The 19553-nt window shown below is 35.6% G+C and overlaps 1 protein-coding gene across 5 annotated transcripts in view; it reads left to right on the top strand.

Annotated features, from left to right (window-relative positions):
- Window positions 1–19553, top strand: part of CPS1 (carbamoyl-phosphate synthase 1) — a 201153-nt gene that overhangs the window by 98388 nt on the left and 83212 nt on the right. For all 5 annotated transcript variants that reach the window (XM_014344058.4, XM_003806965.5, XM_014344059.5 and 2 more), the window contains 11 exons: window positions 41–185; window positions 1115–1204; window positions 3405–3461; window positions 6305–6397; window positions 11742–11831; window positions 13779–13907; window positions 14473–14579; window positions 15507–15645; window positions 16555–16632; window positions 18189–18287; window positions 19168–19263. In XM_014344058.4, the coding sequence (XP_014199544.1) occupies window positions 41–185; window positions 1115–1204; window positions 3405–3461; window positions 6305–6397; window positions 11742–11831; window positions 13779–13907; window positions 14473–14579; window positions 15507–15645; window positions 16555–16632; window positions 18189–18287; window positions 19168–19263 (1123 nt within the window). The remainder of the gene's footprint in view (window positions 1–40; window positions 186–1114; window positions 1205–3404; window positions 3462–6304; window positions 6398–11741; window positions 11832–13778; window positions 13908–14472; window positions 14580–15506; window positions 15646–16554; window positions 16633–18188; window positions 18288–19167; window positions 19264–19553) is intronic.

Here is a 19553-nt window from a genome sequence, read left to right on the forward strand (position 1 = left end):
ATACATTATTTGCTGATAATTTTTTGGCATGTTTACCCAGGTACCCAGAAGCTATTACTGACCCTGCCTACAAAGGACAGATTCTCACAATGGCCAACCCTATTATTGGGAATGGTGGAGCTCCTGATACTACTGCTCTGGATGAACTGGGACTTAGCAAATATTTGGAGTCTAATGGAATCAAGGTAGTACCCGTGGTGGCCATTTAAAAAGTCTCAATTTGAGGGAGTATAGTTGACTTATTCTTAAGAATTAGGATGGCCAAACTTTCTTCCTCAATACGGTAGTACAAATCATTAAGCTCATGTATTCAATCTTATTCCTAGGTACATGAGAATAATCTTTAACTTGACAGTATTTTGAGTTTCATTTCTCAGGGCACTTTGAATTTTAATGCGTTGGATGAAACTTGGCTTAACTTGAAAAAAATGTTATAAGTTCAAATAACAACTATGCTATAAAAGGATTGGGGAAGAATCACCTTTTAAAAGGAATTTGGTAATGAATTCTGTATCAATTATTTGCTTTTTAATCTTAGCCTCTAGGGGATGATTTAAAGATAGCTTTTATGCCAGTCTAAAAGTAAACATATTAAGATTTCCTAAACAAGGTAATTTTGGATACTCTCTTAGGAATATATATCATATAAACAATTCAAAAATTTATATTCCAAATTCAATACTATTTTTTCACCATTCCATTTTTGAATGACTTCAACTGATCATTTAACTTAGTTTTCACTATTTCTCACAATTTCCCATCAATTTTTTCTCCGCTTTAAGTATAAATTAAAAATGATTTTGTTCATCATGTGCATTAAGCCAGTAATTATTAATTAAATTCTTGATAAATGCCATGCATGTCAGAAGGGGGACCTAGTTTAGTCTCAGGATTTACCAAGCCAGGTAAGCCTGCTCCCTCTCAGGATAATTAATGCAACAATTACATATTTTAAAAGAAGGGCATTGATTTTTTTTTTTTGCCTCTTGTTTTTAAAAATCCTAAGTCTCATGTCAGTGGATATCATAAAACTTAAAAACAAATGCAAATTGACTCACAAGAGTTGGATAATATCTTGTGATAACCTCTTTAAAATGACTGTCTGTCTTTCTAGGTTGCAGGTTTGCTGGTGCTGGATTATAGTAAAGACTACAACCACTGGCTGGCTACCAAGAGTTTAGGGCAATGGCTACAGGAAGAAAAGGTAAGAAATGTAATAGGGCATCCATCATCACCTAAGGAAGGTTGAGAAGGTGCCTGTAGATTCAGAAGTGCCAAGCAGACAGAGGAAGATCATGTAGTTTGGGATCTTTGCATTTCAGAGAGGGATTCCTTCTCTTACTACATAAAGGCTGAAATGTCTGAATTCCTCCTTAAATGCTGATGAGCACATATTTTCAGTTTATCCACTAGGTGGCACTCATACATGCTTGGTAGCACTTCACATTTGGGAAGGGAGGGGTAAGATAAAATTTTAGCATTTTCTCTTCTCTTTAGCAATTGAGTCTTTTACTCTCCTTCACCGTTTTATCTAGAATGTAGTAATGGAACTTGCTTCATGGGTTCTAGTGTTCTAGTACCAGCTCTACTGTTAACTGGTTGTGTAACTTTGTGCAGGTCACATAATCATTCTATGCAATACTTGCATCATCTCTCATTCTTATGAGTGTAAGCAGATTACCGTCAAGTCTCGTTGGGCTTCAACATTATGACATGTAATTATATATAATTTCATTTGACATATTAATAATGTCAGAAAAGGGTTATAAAACTATCTTACACTTTTAGTTTAAATATTAATTTCTTTTCTTTTTTTTGAGATGGACTTTCACTCTTGTTGCCCAGGCTGGAGTGCAATGGGGCAATCTCAGCTCACTGCAACCTCCACCTCCAGGGTTCAAGCGATTCACCTGCTTCAGCCTCCCCAGTAGCTGGGAGTACAGGAGCCTGCCACCATGCCCGGCTAATTTTTTGTATTTTTAGTAGAGACGGGGTTTCACCATGTTGGCCAGGCTGGTCTCAAACTCCTAACTTCATGTGATCCACCCGACTCGGCCTCCCAAAGTGCTGGGATTACAGGCTCACATGAGCCACCGCGCCCAGCCATAAATATTAATTTCTAATGAAATAAGAGCATTTGCCTTGTTTGGATGTTAGAAGTACTTAAGTTAATGGACCTGCTTCAATTAACTTCATCTCCAGTGTTGCTGTAGCTGCTTTTTGTTCAACTGCTGGGCCTGTAATTGACAGAATTTTATTCTACGAAAGTGCTGCCTCTCCAATGAGTGTCTATCTATGGGGGCTAAACATTGCTGCTTTCTGAAAAATAAAAAAAATCTTGATCCTGGCTCTTTAGATCTCATTCTTTCTAAATTTTAAAAGGGAGAAGAAGGCATCCATATCATATCCTGGGCCATAGCCATTTTCTTCTCAACTATTATCTGAATTTATCTTCCTTATCCAGGCAGCTAATTTCTGTAATCGTCATTTGGGAGACACTTCTCTCCCCCCAGCCCCCCACAACCCAAGCTTTCCTTTTCCTTTTTGTTATTTAGGACACTTGTTCTCATAGCTTTTCTATGTCAGAACTAATAGTTTTAGTGTAAGCCTAACCAACGGCTTGTAAGTTCGTTTTTTAAATGTGCTTTGAACCTTCTTCCATGATCACAGACATGTAGAGTAGAAAAGAATCCAAGATAATAACCAGTTCACCTCCTTCAATTTACCGGTGAGAACAAATACATTGCTTAAACATTTCTCAGATAATTAGTGGAAGAAAAAAAAACTAGAACATGTTTTCATTTTTTAACCTCTTTTAAAAAAATCTTATTTTAGTAAAAAGCCTCCCGTGGGATAGAACCTGTTTTCTTGATTCCTAACTCATTACTCTTTCATTATACCACATGTGTCTCTATCCAACGTAGTCAAAGAACCTTACAACAAATGGTGGTCCTGCCTGATGGACTAATAGGATGATCATGTTTTAGTACAACATGACTACTCAACATGGCCCTTCAGAAAAATGTGTTGAGTGCCTACTCTGTGCCAGGAACATTTGGCTCAAAACATGGATTTGCATATTATTGCTTATGAAGTTCACCAATGTGATTTAACTTACTTAACATCCTGGGTTAAAAGCAATAGAAGTGTAGCAGAAGATTGATGTTCAGAATTTCTCATATTTTTACTCTGAGAAAGAACCTGGGTATTAAGAGTCCTATGCCTAACTGTAGCAACAATTTACCGTGTTCTGACAACACAGTCACCCTGGGTCAGAGAAAAGAAAGAGTGGAGAAATTATTTACTGCTCAAGAAGATAGATGAGGCCAAGTTTGTAACTTGAAAACAATATGCTGGATTTAATCTCCTCCAATTTCACTGTCACTACAATTTTTTTCTTATAGGTTCCTGCAATTTATGGAGTGGACACAAGAATGCTGACTAAAATAATTCGGGATAAGGTATAATCATCATCTTTAGCCAAATCTATGTTTCTTCGGGTGTGTGTGTGTATGTGTGTGTGGTGTTTCCCTCAGTGCCTAAGGGATCCATTAATATGTAAAGGAGTGAATCTGGCCAGCTTCTGCTATCTGGGTCTCTGTTATTTTGTTTTACTATTTTCACTGTAATTTTCAAGATTGAATACTTGATTGGTATGTTTTTAACTGAATGGACTTGAGATTCATTCACCTGGCAGCTTATTGAGTGCCCACTATGTGTTCATTATACCAACAAGTCAAGGAATTTATAATTCAGCTCATGTGATAGAACTTTAGTGAAACAAGTGGAGAAGGTAACAAATTGCATAACAATTTTGCCTGAAGTGAAAACCTACATGCTGAAAAATACACTCCAGGAAGTGTACAACATTGTTACTGTTATTTGTTTTGTCCTTGTGAAAGAGTTATTTGTAAAATTAATGCATTATCTTTCATGAATGTGCCAAATAAGCCTTGCATGCATTACTTCAATTATATAGTCTTTGTTGAGACCATATCAATAACCAAGGTGATAAAAGGGAAGGTTATCTTTTGCTTTCAATGAAGTCTGATTGCTACAACATCTGACCCTTCCTCTGAGAATATCTCATCACCATCTGCTTGTTGAGTTTATTATTATTTTACTTGAAATTTCCATATTCCAAATCTGAAAGAAACATTACTTCACTAACATTAACTAAATTCCCCAAATGCAACTAAAGTTTTCTTACTAAATATAATTACATAAAAATAAAAAGATAAATGACACAATTTGAAACTACACATGTGGGCTGGGTGCAGTGGGTCATGCCTGTAATCCCAGCACTTTGGGAGGCTGAGGCAAACGGATCACTTGAGGTCAGGAGTTCGAGACCAGCCTAGCCAACATGGTGAAACCCATCTCTATTAAATATACAAAAATTAGCCAGGTATAGTGGTGCACACCTGTATTCCCAGCTACTTAGGAGGCTGAGGCAGAAGAATCACTTGAACCCGGGAGGCGGAGGTTGCAGTGAGCTGAGATCATGCCACTGCACTCCAACCTGGGCGACTACAGGACCCTGTCTCAAAAAAAAAAAAAAAAGTACATATGGGAAAAGGAGTCTTCAAAAAAATTTTTTGTAGATTTCTTGTTAGGATATATACATATATATATTGACACAGGCTTTCTGTAAACAGAAGGAAAAAACAGCTTTGAAAATAAAAACATGGCCAAATACCCATGACCAGAAGGAAGACAGTGAGAGTTTACGCCATCATTCTATCCCACCTCTGATTTTATTCACTCTACCATGATTTTCCTGAGAATAGGTGTTAGTGAAATTATATATCCCAGGGAGATTCTTGTGTTCTCTCAGCCTAATGATGTGTGTGAGCAGTAAACAATGATGAGGCTATGAGGGCGGGAAGGGAATACAGTTGGGAAAATCAATTCAGATGGCAGAATTGGCAGGTTGAATAAAATATAGTCAGGCCTAATGATTCAGGAAAACTTTACAAGACCACACTTGTCTTTCATGTGACATGTTAGGTTAAAACGAGCCCTCCTTTTATCATAGGCAGTTAGGTTTTCAAAACTGGCGGAATAGATTGGCACAGACAAAATAGTATTGCCTCATATTTCTTTATCAGTGATGGTGGTTCATATTAAAAATGTATATTTTGGCTTTCACTTCTATTAACCTTAATTTGAAAAGTAAGATCGTATTTCATTCAGCATGTTTTAAGAAAAGGGGAAGGAGAACTAAAAACCAATTTTCAAAATTAGGGATCCATAAATATAGACAAGGGGTTATGCGACTTGGATTCTAAAAGTAAATACAGGCCACCATGAAATGTAGTAATCTACTATGGAAGTGAAAGGTGGTTTTTAGGTAGTGTTCCCAGACTTAGAGGCAGCACTCTGAATTTAATAACAGCACTGAAATAACCATCATGCTTGCATGACACATAGGTACTTTCTACTCTCACTTACCCCCAAGTGACTTCTCCTTCAAGGAATACATTTAAAAGGGAAATGAAGGCTTCCTTCTATTTCCTTCAATGCAATAATTTCATCAGAGAAGGGCATATCAATGAATTATTTTGAATTTTTACCCCTCAATAGAATCTTGATTACTAAATATAGCATGCCATTTTTCTAAGTAGTTCAAAGCAGACTTACTAACAAATAAGTAAATCTCAAGATACAGCTGAAAAAAGGTGACATTGTCATGTTCAAGCTAGCAAGGATAGTTTGTGAAAACTTTACAGAGGGTTGAACATTCTTTCAATTCAGGCCCATAGGAACACTTGGATATGAACATGCCTAAACAGTGAATATTTTCATTTCAAATTCTAGAAGTTTATGACTTATGTTGCATTTAATCTTCTTTGTGAATTAATATTACTATCATAATGAATGAATTCCTGCTTTTTTTGTGATTTTTAGATTCCTTATTGTCTCAATAGATTTTTTTTGTCCATTTCTCTCATGAAATGTCTTTAGGTCATATAGCTGAGTAGTGTAAGTTTACTAAATATCCCGATTTGCATCAGCCTGGAGCCTGGAGACCTGAATTCTGATGCCTTTTGACTTTGCCTTCATCAGGCAATGGTGTCAGCCCTAGAAGAACTAATTGTATTTCCAAGAGTATTTCCCAAAATATATGTGCAAATTGCTTAATCTTTTCAGTTTGAGAAGATGAAGATCTTCCACTGATGGTTACGAGTAGTTACAAAGACATCTAAGTCTTGCAGCAGCTGTTTAAAGTCCCTGTGAGTTTATCTTGTCAACACCTTTATCGTTGCTTCCTTTTAACTGCCTAATTTTTTAAATTTGATAGGGTACCATGCTTGGGAAGATTGAATTTGAAGGTCAGCCTGTGGATTTTGTGGATCCAAATAAACAGAATTTGATTGCTGAGGTTTCAACCAAGGTGAGGGGTTTTCCTTTATATTTTGTAGTTTTATTTGATCCCATTTAGACCTTCTTGAAATATCAAAATCTTTATTTAGGCAGAGTTTATCTTCCAGAGGCACCAGTGTTGAGGGGTAAAAAGGGATCTCATAGCAGCTAAAATACACATTACAAAATCAGTGCATTTGAAGCTGGTTTTACTTACAGGCTTACATGGGAAACTTCATGCCCCAATTTAGAGGATTTTTACTAAATTTAGTGTTCCTTCCACCTATTCTGATTCTTCAGCTTAGGATTTTAACAATGTAAAATAAAAGAAGCACTGAATTGCCAAAGTTAGGTCCAGTGATGATGAGGAGTCAGAGCTAGTAACCTGCCAGAGAGCCAAGAGAATTTTACAGAAATCAGGCACAGTAATCAGAATCTGGGGGCATTTTGTGCAGGAAAAATATTTATTCATACACTAAAGATTTATTGTGTTATAGCTTTGTTTCAAAATTAATGTTCGTAATGATGACTGAGTCACCCTAAAGTGAAATATCTTTAGTATACATTTATAAAAAGGTAAAGAATACATTTTAGAAAGAAGTCCATTGGTTTTGATTGAATATCTACTAATGTAGGTGTGAGTGAGTTTCTTGAGCTACAGTCTCTGTCCTTGGGGAGCATAGAGCCTGGTGGAACAAACAAGCAAGTAAATCACCATGTGCAGAATCCTGTGATAAATGCTGTCCTTGGAGTGTTCATAGCACACTGCAAGGGCATGCATGGGGCAGCATTGAAATGGGATAGGTGGATCAGAGAAGGCCCTGTAGAAATGTGAGTCCTGTTTTGAGACACAAAGAGCAGGTAGTAACAGTAAGGTAGATGAAGAACCAGGAGAGCTTTGTTTCAGGCAGAAGGAATGGCTTGCCAAGAGGCATAGAGGTACAGAACAACATAGTATATTTGAAGAGTTACACACAGTTTGGGATGGCTGAACCAAGGGGTTCACACCTATTGGTTTACACACTTGGGCAAGGATGAATGGAGATGGACTGACTGAAGCTAGGTCTAGAAGGTTTCATATCATTGGCTAATCAGCACTTCCAGAAACTATTGTCAACTCATTTGGTGTCATTTTGGAGCAAAGTAAAGCTGAATAAAAGAGCAAGCAACTAGAAGGTTATTGTAACTTATCAGAACAAAACTCATGAGAGCCTGAACTGAGCAGTAGTAGCAAGAACAGATACGGCAACCTTGGCGGCTTATACAAATGGGAGAAAGAGGGGCTGAATGTGGTCAGGTAAAAGATCACCTTACTTTCTCAGCTAAGGATTTCAACTAGTTAGGTTGAGCATAGTGATTATGTCATTTGATATCTGAGATGTTTATGGGATACTGCTATGAAATTTTTTTAAAGAAAAGTTTTTGATCCGCTTTGAAACTTAAAGGAAGAATTGCTACCTTCTGTTTTTACTACATACAATGGGAGTTAAAAATAGAGCTTCTCTTTCCTAGGACTATGTATTTGGTTACCGTGGGGCTTTACATGTGGAGAATTTAGCCCTGTGGAAGCCTATGTGGCATCATAGTTATTGGCTGGTTCTACCTTGGGGTTTATTTTTACTATAGCAGAGATGGCTACAAACTTCTCTTCCATCACCAGTGTGGCAATGGAATTTCTCAGAGAAACTCTACTTTATCCAAGTAGAAAGTGAGTGTTATTTTGACAAAGGCGATTGAAATTCTTAGAAAGGAAGGAGTAGAAAATGTACATGTGGATGCAAAATTTGATTTTAAATAGATGTATTCACCACAACATTTTATTTCTAGATATAACATACACTTTTTTGCCCATGATATTTCATAATTATCGTGGTCCATTCAATGTGGCAGCTCTGGTCTTCAAGGAAAATAATAACAACCAAGCTTTTTTGAACACTCAGTTAATTTTCATAAAAACTCCATGTCATAGATGAAGAAACTGAGGCTTAGCAAGTAAGTCTATTTAAAATCAAACGTAACTTGCCCAAGTTTAGTGTCAATTTGAATTCAAGTGACTCCAGAGTCTCTGTGGCTAACCTCATGCTATTTTTCTTTCCATTTTGATGGGAGTTTGACGGAAAAGCTTTAAAAAGCTCAATTTCTAGATTTCTGTTCCATGAATTCAAGAAACCTCTTCAAGACTCCCTGTGAACCAATTTTCTATTTGGCCTGTATCTTACAAGGTCTGAATATGTCTACTTCTCTACCTAGAAATCTTTTCCCATGCTTTCTCCTTCCCCTTCTCGCCTGAAGAAGTCAGTTTCAAGAGTCAGCTCATTGTTCCTTTGTGAAGCTTCCATGACTCATCTCACCTTTGGATCCCATGTCATTTAATAAATAGCTTCAGTATAACAAGGATCAAATTGCATTTAACTCTTTGAAAGGATTGTCTCTTTCACTTGTCTTGGTTGGCTCTTTGAGAGGAGAGGCCATGGTTTACTTATTTGAATCCCCAGCACTGCCCATAGTACCTTTCACATAGTACATGGTCAACAAATAATGAATAAATAAAGGAATATACAAAGCCAGTAAATGGTAGTTAGAGTTGGTGGTAAAGAAATTGCACATTCTTATTTTCCCTTCAAATCCTTTAATCAGTGTTTCTTATGGTTCTATGACCTCCATTATTAATATAATAAAATTATCATTATTACTAATAACTGTAAGTCTTATTAATAAAAAATAGGCACGATCTATTGAGTACTTATTATCTGCTAGGTTTCTTCTCAATGCTTTACACTGATTAATTTATTCCATCTTCAGTGTAATTACATGAGATGGGTATTATTAGGAACTCATTTACTGATGAAGAAACTAGGGTGTAGAGAGATTAAATACCTTTCTCAGTGTGAATGGCCATAGGATTATACATAGGAAGGCTTGGTCTAGTGTCTACCTCTCAGAAAACATCATCCCATACTGCCTTTCAACATAGTAGAAATAATAGTTACGCAACTAACAGTTATACTATTAGTAACCATCCTTATACTACCATGTGATAATATTCAAATAAGTTTACATTGTTTCACTCCTTATACCTTTTACATATGCAGAGTAAGGATTGAAGAATTTTAAATCAGAAATGGTAAAATATGTGAATATGTGAATAGACTGGAAACTGACTCTGCTTGTATGGGTATCCTACCCGCTCCTGTGACAAAACCTTGTCATTGAGAGTCTTTAGAAAGGATGTTCCCATGCCCTTCCTGACACCTGTTCATCTGGGAAATGATTCATGTTGTGATACAGCACCAATCAGAAGGAGTATAGAGGACATTTCATAAGGAAGAGTTCCAGCGTGAGAGTTTTTAAAGGCTTTAAAAAAAGTTATTAAAAGAGTAAAACAGTCTGATCAGTAACATGTAAGACTCAGAGAAAACACACATTGATATTATCTGGTATTCCGGCTCCTGTCACGTGAAAATGAGAGACAAGGATTTTGGGTTCCTAGAAATTAGTACTGAGTTGTGATGTTCATGTCGGGCAGGGATGTGCATTCAAAACATGCTGAAGCCTAAGAAGTATGTGTTGTTAAAGAAAATCAATTTTAAATTAGATATGTAATTACTTATATGTATGGAATTTGATCATGGTGTTTGCAATATTCACTTCTGATTTTTAATTTTAAAATTGGTCCCATTCATATGACTTCCCCTTGTTTTACATATTTCCCTGTGAAATGATTTAGTTTGAAACACAGCATGATAGAGGGTGATGATAGATGATAGAATGTTAGAATTGAGAACTGCCTTGGTGGTTTAGTCTAGCATTTCCTAAACTGGAAAACAGTGGTGTGGAGCAATTCATTTTAAAAAATTCTGTGGTCAAGCAAGGTTGCAAAATGCTGCATAAGATATTCCTCTCTGTTAAGTCCAAGCACACATCCATATATGCAAGTATCCATGAGGTCTTGTGTAACTTCTGTTATTCTTATGGACAGTATTTAATGTGTTTGTGTAGAGACCAGCAAAAATGAGCATATCTGTGTTTTTATCTGTGTCCAATCAAGGGAGATGCTGCAATGGTGAAAGCTGGCTCCTTTGTTTCTTAATGTCAGTGCAATTAAATAATATTACTATAGCTATGATAAAATGCGTATTTGTATCAGGAGATTACATATATTTTGTGAGTTTTGTTTGACTACATGCCTTGGAAATGTTGATAACTTCATTCATTATCTTGTAATTACAATTTTCTGTAGCTACAACTAGATGGTAATATTGCTTTATTTTACATCAGAAGCCTAAGATTAAGAAAAGATCTATACTTTTTCAAATTATTTGATGAGAAAGATTACCTGTGACATTCAATTCAGCAATAACTCCCCCCAGATCTTGAAAGGATTAGGGTATTTTTTTTTCCTTCAGAATAGTCAGTGGGAGAAAAAAAACCCCAGATATAGTTTATATATTTTTTCCTCAACTACAGTCTAAGGATTATAATTTCACATTCTATACAGACTTAGTGGAGAGGTAGATATTTCAGTCAAAACAAACTGTTCTTTCAAATACTCAGTTTGTACTTTTCATCTGAAAATTTTCACAAACGATGAAATCATCCTAAATTCATAGCGTGCTAGCTAACTCTCAAAGCAGGAACCAGTGTGTGTGCCCACCCTTCTAGGCTTTCTCTCTATTATTTCTCCTTTTATGACTTTGGGGAGCTGCTTCTTGGGTTAATGCCTGTGAAAATAGATCTGCCTCCCAGCCGTGCTTCAGACATAGATAATGATTATGATATGCTCTGGGATCTTTTTATGAAATCTACCGTTTAAATGCAAACAATTGCACGGCAACCTAAAGGGACTGGTGGTCTATACCTGCTTAGCAATTCCTGTGACTCTCATACTGATTTTATCCATTAGGCCCAACTGCAGAAGCCTAATGTACAGTAATTCAGCTTTACCCCATTTGATCTTTAGTGCAAGTTGAGGATCAAGTGGTATTTAAAGCACGATGTATCTATTGCCACATCTGTCTAGTGCTGAATCAGGCAATAATGCTTAAACATTTCATTGCTACCAGTTGTTAATGAGGCAAAACATGAGAAAGATGGTTAACTATGGATGCAACCAGTTTCTCAGAGATCATTGTTATTACTATAATCAACCGTTTATATAAAACAGCAAAGTCTTTTTTTCTCATAAAAAAGATACAGTCTGTGGCACTTGTTGTGCCTTTCTTACAAACTGTGTGTTAACTGCCAGTCACTCCCTAGTAGTTAACAATCAATCTGTTACCAATCTAAGTTCAAAGCATTGCCAGATGTGTTTATGATTTTGGTCTGTTGCCCATAGCTGGGACTTCCCTCTCATTCTCTGGTTTTTAAAATGGCAGGATGTCAAGGTGTACAGCAAAGGAAACCCCACAAAAGTGGTAGCTGTAGACTGTGGGATTAAAAACAATGTAATCCGCCTGCTAGTAAAGGTAAGTAATTAGTTCATTTCAAAGGTGAGGGTTTGTCATATTGACCATTAGTGTTCAGCCAATTTCCTCTGTCACAGAGAAACTTATGCATTCTTTCAGAATGTCAGGGGTCTACATTCTTCTTGTTGCTTTTGATTTACAAAATAACACATTTATCCCTGTTCAAATTAAAAATATAGACTGCTATGTTTTTTCTTTAAAAAAAAAACCTCAAGGGCCACTAAAACATGGAAGAAAATGATGACTGTTCTTGTCATTAATTGACTGGCAGTCTGAGATGCATCATGTTCACTTTCTTTGTGGTATAGAGATGACCAAAAAGCTAGAGTCTGTCTGATAGCATCTCCTTTGGGCTTACATTTATTTTGTACCACACGTTTGTAGGAATCATGCCCTGACAGAGTACGAACTTTCACATTGTTTTTATATCAACTCTTAGACAACCAGTTAAAATTAAACCTTAAAAATTCTCAAGGAGAACTTAACCATCATAATAATGTTTCTTAAATAAAGTTTTGTTAGGATTTTTCCTTCTCCTCACTCCTCTCTCAGTCTGTCTCTGTCTACACATCTCCCCTCCATACACATACACACATATTTGCATAACACCAAATTAGCATGCGTATTGGGAGACTCTTCATCGTACCTCCTTATTAGAGAATACCAGCAATATTCAAATCATGATTTCAAAATCTTGTCAATTTTATTAACAAACATTTGCATGGATAGCATGCATGGTAGCAGATGCTGTGGATGGCCTGTGTATATCTCAATCTCAAGTTACCATTTTAATTCATGTTGCCCATCTTCCAATTGCAAATATCTATATCTCTTTGCCTGATGGCTGGAGCCTACGGCAGGCAGTAAATGGCATAGAATTAATGATCTCTGGAGTAGCCCCCAACCAAAGCACAGAAAGAGCCAGTGTTTAACCACCCTTGCTCCTCTGTCCCATGGATAGGCAGTCTCTAAGGTAACTATTCCACACGGGCTCTCAGAGTTCCCTACTGGGCTTAAACTTCACTTATCTCTAGTGGTAACTACTTGCTAATGCATAATTTATTGGGGTGTTTCATGATGTCACTTCCTCTCTGTTTAGTATGGAAGTACCTTCCAAATAAGCTTTTGTTCTCTTAAATCCTTGTTTCAGGAAATGCTTCATGGGAAACCCTCAAAGACACCTTCCTATGTGCTTTTATATTAAAAGAAATTTCTAAGTTTTCCATTCGAATATAAATCTTACAGAAAATGAGAAAACCCTAGGAAAGAAGGCTGATTAAAATTTGATAAGACTAAAAGGCAAGACTGAAAAAGGTCTGACGTGGGCCAACTTAACATTTTCAGAAAATGGATTTATATCTTTTTGCAACTGGTCGTGTGAAGGTAACCTACTCTCCTGTCAGTCCAGTCATGGCATTTATAGGCACTGAAACTTCTCTTGAGTGCAGGAGAGTGCATTATCAATTTTTTCAGGATCAAAACTTTTAATGGTGTTTTTTTTTATTTTTATTTTTTTCTTGAGACAGGGTCTTACTTTGTTGTCCAGCCTAGAGTGCAATGGTGTGTTCTTGGCTCGCTGGAACCTGTGACTCCTGGACTCGGGTGATCCTCCCATCTCAGTTTTCTGGGTAGCTGGGACCATACCTGGCTAATTTTTGTTTTATCTTTTTTGGTAGAGATAGGGTTTTGCCCTGTTTCCCAGGCTAGTCTTGACTTCCTGGGCTCAAGCAATTCCCCCCTATCTTGAGCTTCCCTATGTGCTAGGATCACCGGCATGAGCCACCAAGCCCGGCCCCAAAGAAATTTTTGCTCAGCATTATTTATTTTAAATGTTTACAAATTTTTCCTTCCCTTTAAGGAATGGTTAGTCAAGAGAAAGTCTAGCAAAATTATACTTTGGCAAAGAAACATGTTATTAAATTCATCATTCTTGTGTCTCTTTTCCAGCGAGGAGCTGAAGTGCACTTAGTTCCCTGGAACTATGATTTCACCAAGATGGAGTATGATGGGATTTTGATCGCGGGAGGACCGGGGAACCCAGCTCTTGCAGAACCACTAATTCAGAATGTCAGAAAGGTGCAATGAACCTTGAATTCATGTGTATCTGTGTGGGAGGTGGGGGCTTCCGCTCTATACCCTGAAAGGGCTGTGATACATTTTATTTATTCAGGCATTTTTCAATGCTGGTATTTGTGACTTCTGAGGCAGTGTCAGTAGAGATATTCTGTAGGGGAACCAATGAGGAGAGAATATCAGAGAAAATAGGGTTTTTCTTCAGGCAAAGTAACTTTGGGATCATGTCCTTGAGTTAAAAGAACTGGAGTCCAATGGCCAAATGTATTTTGCTTTACAGTTGTAAACTGACAACTCATGGTTCCTTATCATGACCTTGGGACCCATAAGACCTGCAGGTCTCTAAAGAAATATTAAATTAGATTTAGTTTAGTTTGAATGTAAAGTACATCTTAATGAATTATAATGCTACAAATTTGTCAATTATGTCCTTTTTTATATTCTTCTTTAATTCAGTTACTATTCTCTTTACCTTCTTAAGAAAAAAGGATACCTCATTTTTGTTCATTCAGAAGCAATATTTTTTGGAACTGTACTAATTGGTTAATAAAAATTCTCCCTGATTTAGATTTTGGAGAGTGATCGCAAGGAGCCATTGTTTGGAATCAGTACAGGAAACTTAATAACAGGATTGGCTGCTGGTGCCAAAACCTACAAGATGTCCATGGCCAACAGGTGAGGTAGTTTCACTTTTGCTTACAGTAAACCAGCTCTGACATACTAACTAAATACAAAGAACTCAGAGCACTTACCTGCCATTTCTTCAGAGTAAATAAATGCACATGTACCCTAAAACTCAAAGTATAATAAAAATAAATAAATAAATAAATAAATAAATAAATAAAATAAAAAATAAAATAAATAACCATACCTTACGTGGTTGACAGTTGTTTGACTACCTGATACCACTTTTATTGCATTTTTGGAAAGCAGCCTTCTCTAATGATAACATTGCTATAATTTAAAGTTATTTTCCTTCTCTTGGCATAAATTGAGGTTATAATACTCAATCAAATGATATTCCAAGGGAAATTGTTCTGATTTTAAGCTTGATTTCAGAACATTGTAACATTTTAAGAAGGTAAGTGTGACTTAAGAACCGAGGAACCTTTAGATCCTCTTGGTTTCTCTTTTTTGCCTCAAACAATATTAATTTATTAAACATCAGGCTTTTTCCCATGGCCCACCCTCTACATAAAGTATAATTCAGGTCTGAGCAGTCATCTCTTTGTTATCTCCCTATAACTCTCGGGCTTTACAATTATTGTAGTTCTCTTAAAGTAAGTCGCTTATATTTCTTAGTTTCTGTTAAGCCGGTGAGCAACCCTTTTTGTTATGAGTGCAATGCCCCCCTTTCTAAAACCGATTATAGAATTTAATAGACCTGCGTATTTAACACACAACAAAGCTTCCTGAATTGATTTTTGTTGGGAAAATTACTGGGATTAACAATCTGTGACTTTTCTCACAAGTGATTTTCACTAAGCAATTGAAATTTTGAATTTTAATAGGCTTTACTTGTTCACTACTTTATAAGGAATACATTTATATTATTCTCTTCACTTTTCCTTTTCCCTATTCTTTTTCTCCTTTTCTCTCCAGAGGGCAGAATCAGCCTGTTTTGAATATCACAAACAAACAGGCTTTCATTACTGCTCAGAATCATGGCTATGCCTTGGACAACGCCCTCCCTGCTGGCTGGAAACCACTTTTTGTGAATGTCAACGATCAAACAAATGAGGTAAATGATGTCAATAAACCTGTTCAGTTGGTGATGAGAAACGCAGGGCTTTTAAAAAATAATTGATACATAAGCATTGTATATATTTATGAGATACATGTGATATTTTGATACTTGCATATCATATGTAATGATCGAATCACACTAGGATAACCATCACCTCATTTTTTATTTCTTTGTATTGAGAACATTTCAAATCTTCTCTTCTAGCTGTTTTGAAATATGCAATAAATTATTCACTCAGAATATTCACCCAGAGTTTTTAAATACACTATGATGCAAATACCTTTCTCCTGTTTGTTTGTGATTTTTTTGGGGTTGAGTGTTGAAAAACAGCTATAGGTTTTCTCCCATAGCCCTCTGTGTTTTAAAACGTCATTTCTCTCTCTTATTCTCTCATCAGTTGACTTGTTAAGATTCACTATTTGAGTTATTAATCAACAACTATCTCATATATTCAATGTTAGTGGGCTGTTGGTTCAAATCTGTTTGAGCCCCATCTGGGTGGGTCTCTGGGACTTACTTGGCACTGGTGTAGTGTTTGAGAAGACCCTTGGAAAAGTAATTTTGGACTTGGGGATAAGATGAGGACTTGAGTTTACTCTGAACAGAACCCAGAGGGGTCCCAAAGACTGTAGACCAAATTTGTTATTTATTTATTTATTTTAAAGGAAAACACATTCAGTTGAGTCTTCATTGACCCATTTTCCATACTTATCAAAAAGGTCAGATATGTAAGTCCTTAAGATATCGGACCATGTTACTTAATAGTACTGTTAGTTACAAAAATTTTGTTAAGCATCTAACTCAGTTTTTAAATTTGAGCTTTATTGTTCCCTGAATAATACATAGCCACACTTGACATTCACTGTTACAGAAGGAATTTCTTCCTGTTTCTTATTCCTTTAGGGGATTATGCATGAGAGCAAACCCTTCTTCGCTGTGCAGTTCCACCCAGAGGTCACCCCGGGGCCAACAGACACTGAGGTAAGTCAGAAAGATGAGGCCTATTATGTATGCAAAAAAAAAAAAAATGTATTTGTGTGGAAATTCGAGAAACCAAAATAATCACCCCAGATGATCTTGAGCAGAACATTCTCAAGAAGAGTGCTTTGGTAACACACATTTTGTATTAAAATCTCCCCATGAATGTCACAGAGGAAATTTTTATCTTTTTTAAAATTTAAAGTGAGAAAGCCCTTAAGAAACCCGAAGCGATGGTATTTTTATTTAAACCCATTATCATTCTAATATATTTAGTTCTGAAATTTACAATTGTTGTACTATGCAAATGAATTCCCTTTTGCTCTCTCTCGTTCTCATGACTGAAATGAAATTTTAATCCCCCATCTGTGACTTCACAAAAATCCCTATGGCAGCTGGTTGTGTAGCCACTAAGGGAGAATAAACAGCAGCAGGAGAAGGAGGGGAAGGGTGTTGGAGGGGAGAGAGGGCATGCATGCACATACATAGATGATTCAGACGGCTTCAGAAAAGAACCACAAGGAATGCTTAGAGGAGTTTTGTATTTAATCTAAATATTTTTACTTTTGTGTGTGTGAGCTCTTAGTTCATTGTTCAAACCCATCTTTCCAAATAAATTCTTCTGGTGATATCCAGAAAAATCTGAAGTCTATTGTGACTTCCCCACACCCAGGGGCCTCCAGTAGCAAATCTTCATTGTCAGAACTCTCAGAAAAGACTTCGAGGTAAAATGGAGAAGAGAATAAGAGCTTTCTTTCTGCAAGCTCTGCTCTACTCTCTCATGTCTGAATTGCCGTTTTAGATATTTATATTTTGTTCTTGTTTTAATATTATTAGGAAATATTGGTTCTTAATAGCCAAAATCAGTATGATATTACCAACCCATGATGAAACTCATAAATCAAATTTAGTTATGTATATCATCTAACACATGCTAAGTAGTTTTTTAATTTAAAATTTAAATTAGCATATATTAGTACTTCGGATTAGGAACATTGCAATTAAGATGTAATAATATCCACTGTCACATAATTCTCCTTTTTTTGTCTTTCCAATAATTGCAAAATGAATATTCTTTGTTGTAATTTGTCATATCTAGTGAAACAACAGAAGTAAATCCTTTGGCAAAGATTAAGAATAGTCTTCAGAAACTGTTTTTTAGAGCCGATAGAAATTTAAATTTAAATTAGTATTTCTAATTTTCTATATCATAAGTGATATAGCTTCAATTGTTATATCCACCTAGAATTTGATTTAGAAGAAACAAATGATATACAATTTACTAAAAACTTGGCATTCTCAGAAGGCATCTGATATGTTTACTGCTTGTTGGAAACTTCTTTTTTATAAGACTTGAAGTGAACAGAAGTGTTTATTTGATTAAATTCTCACACTAACAGATATTTAGTTATTGACAAAAAAGCAAAAAAAGATGAAATGCTATAATAAAAATTATTTGTTGCTTATCTGAAGTTCAAATTTAACTGGGTATATTGTGTTTTATCTGGTGAACTTAAGAATTTTGAAGCTTCTAACTAGTTGGTTATAATTTTTTCTAGTACCTGTTTGATTCCTTTTTCTCACTGATAAAGAAAGGAAAAGCTACCACCATTACATCAGTCTTACCGAAGCCAGCACTAGTTGCATCTCGGGTTGAGGTCAGTATGTGGGCTTATTTTTGGTTTATGAATTTTGGATTGTCCCTATCACATGAAGATTTTTAAAAACTAAGTGATGTAAGGCATACTAGTGTTTAATAAAAGATGACTGGTAATATTGTAATAGACTGTCATTTTGTAACTAATTATTTGGTTCCTTCTTGATGATGTTTAGTGGAACTTCTCATGTTTTGATTTAAAATAATGTCTTTTAAAGTTTACTTCTTCCAGAGTATTTGTAATAACATAACAAAGAATAGTGTTTAGTTTAGAATTTATTTCCCATTATCCAAAAAGCCATAGCTCTATGTAAACATGAGATACATTTCAGACTACAGAATCATTATAGATGATAGAATTCTTTTTGTTTCAACTAGAATAACTGTTATTCAACAACATGTACTGAGTATTATTTTACCTCTAAAAAGCAAATGGACAAGAATATAACACTTAAATCCTTAATCTGAATATGTATGTTAGTGTGATAAAGTTTTTACCCATTTCCTTCATAAACTACACACTCATATCATTATTTAAAATTTAGAAGGATATATGTGTATTTGAAAAAATACCACACATAGATATATTTACATATATGTATATATTTTTGGATATTTATATATGTTTAAATAAAATGTAAACCTCTGCCAAAAATTTTTTACTTAAGTGAAAAACCTTAATAAACTTTGGAAGTCACATTGAAATCAGAGATGTTTTAAGTTATTAGTCTTTTTCCCTATATATTACATATTTTTCATAACATTAGACCTTAGATGACCACATAAACTCAGACAATGTGGTTTGTCTTCTCCAATCTTGAAAATGCCTTATTTCCCCCATTTTAGCAGTAATAACAATGTCTTTTTCTTATTGCTTATAGGTTTCCAAAGTCCTTATTCTAGGATCAGGAGGTCTGTCCATTGGTCAGGCTGGAGAATTTGATTACTCAGGATCTCAAGCTGTAAAAGCCATGAAGGTGAGAGAATATGATCGTTACTAGAATTAATATGCTTCCTTTAATGAGTCTAATTAGTATTTTATAATTTAGATTTATGACACTACCTCTTTTCAAAGTTGCTATAATTATTTTCCTTAACTGTGCCTTTATAAATCTTGTATTAAAGAAGCTTGATCAAGAGCAAGAATTTCAACTTTCTGAAATGTGCACATCTGTAAATCGAGGAGGTTAATTTCCAAAATTATTTAGGTTATTGCCTCCTTATAGTGAAAACATATAAAGCCACATTTATTGATGCTGTTTATTTC

The sequence above is a fragment of the Pan paniscus genome, chromosome 13, assembly GCF_029289425.2.
Source record: "Pan paniscus chromosome 13, NHGRI_mPanPan1-v2.0_pri, whole genome shotgun sequence".
Lineage (NCBI taxonomy): Eukaryota > Metazoa > Chordata > Mammalia > Primates > Hominidae > Pan > Pan paniscus.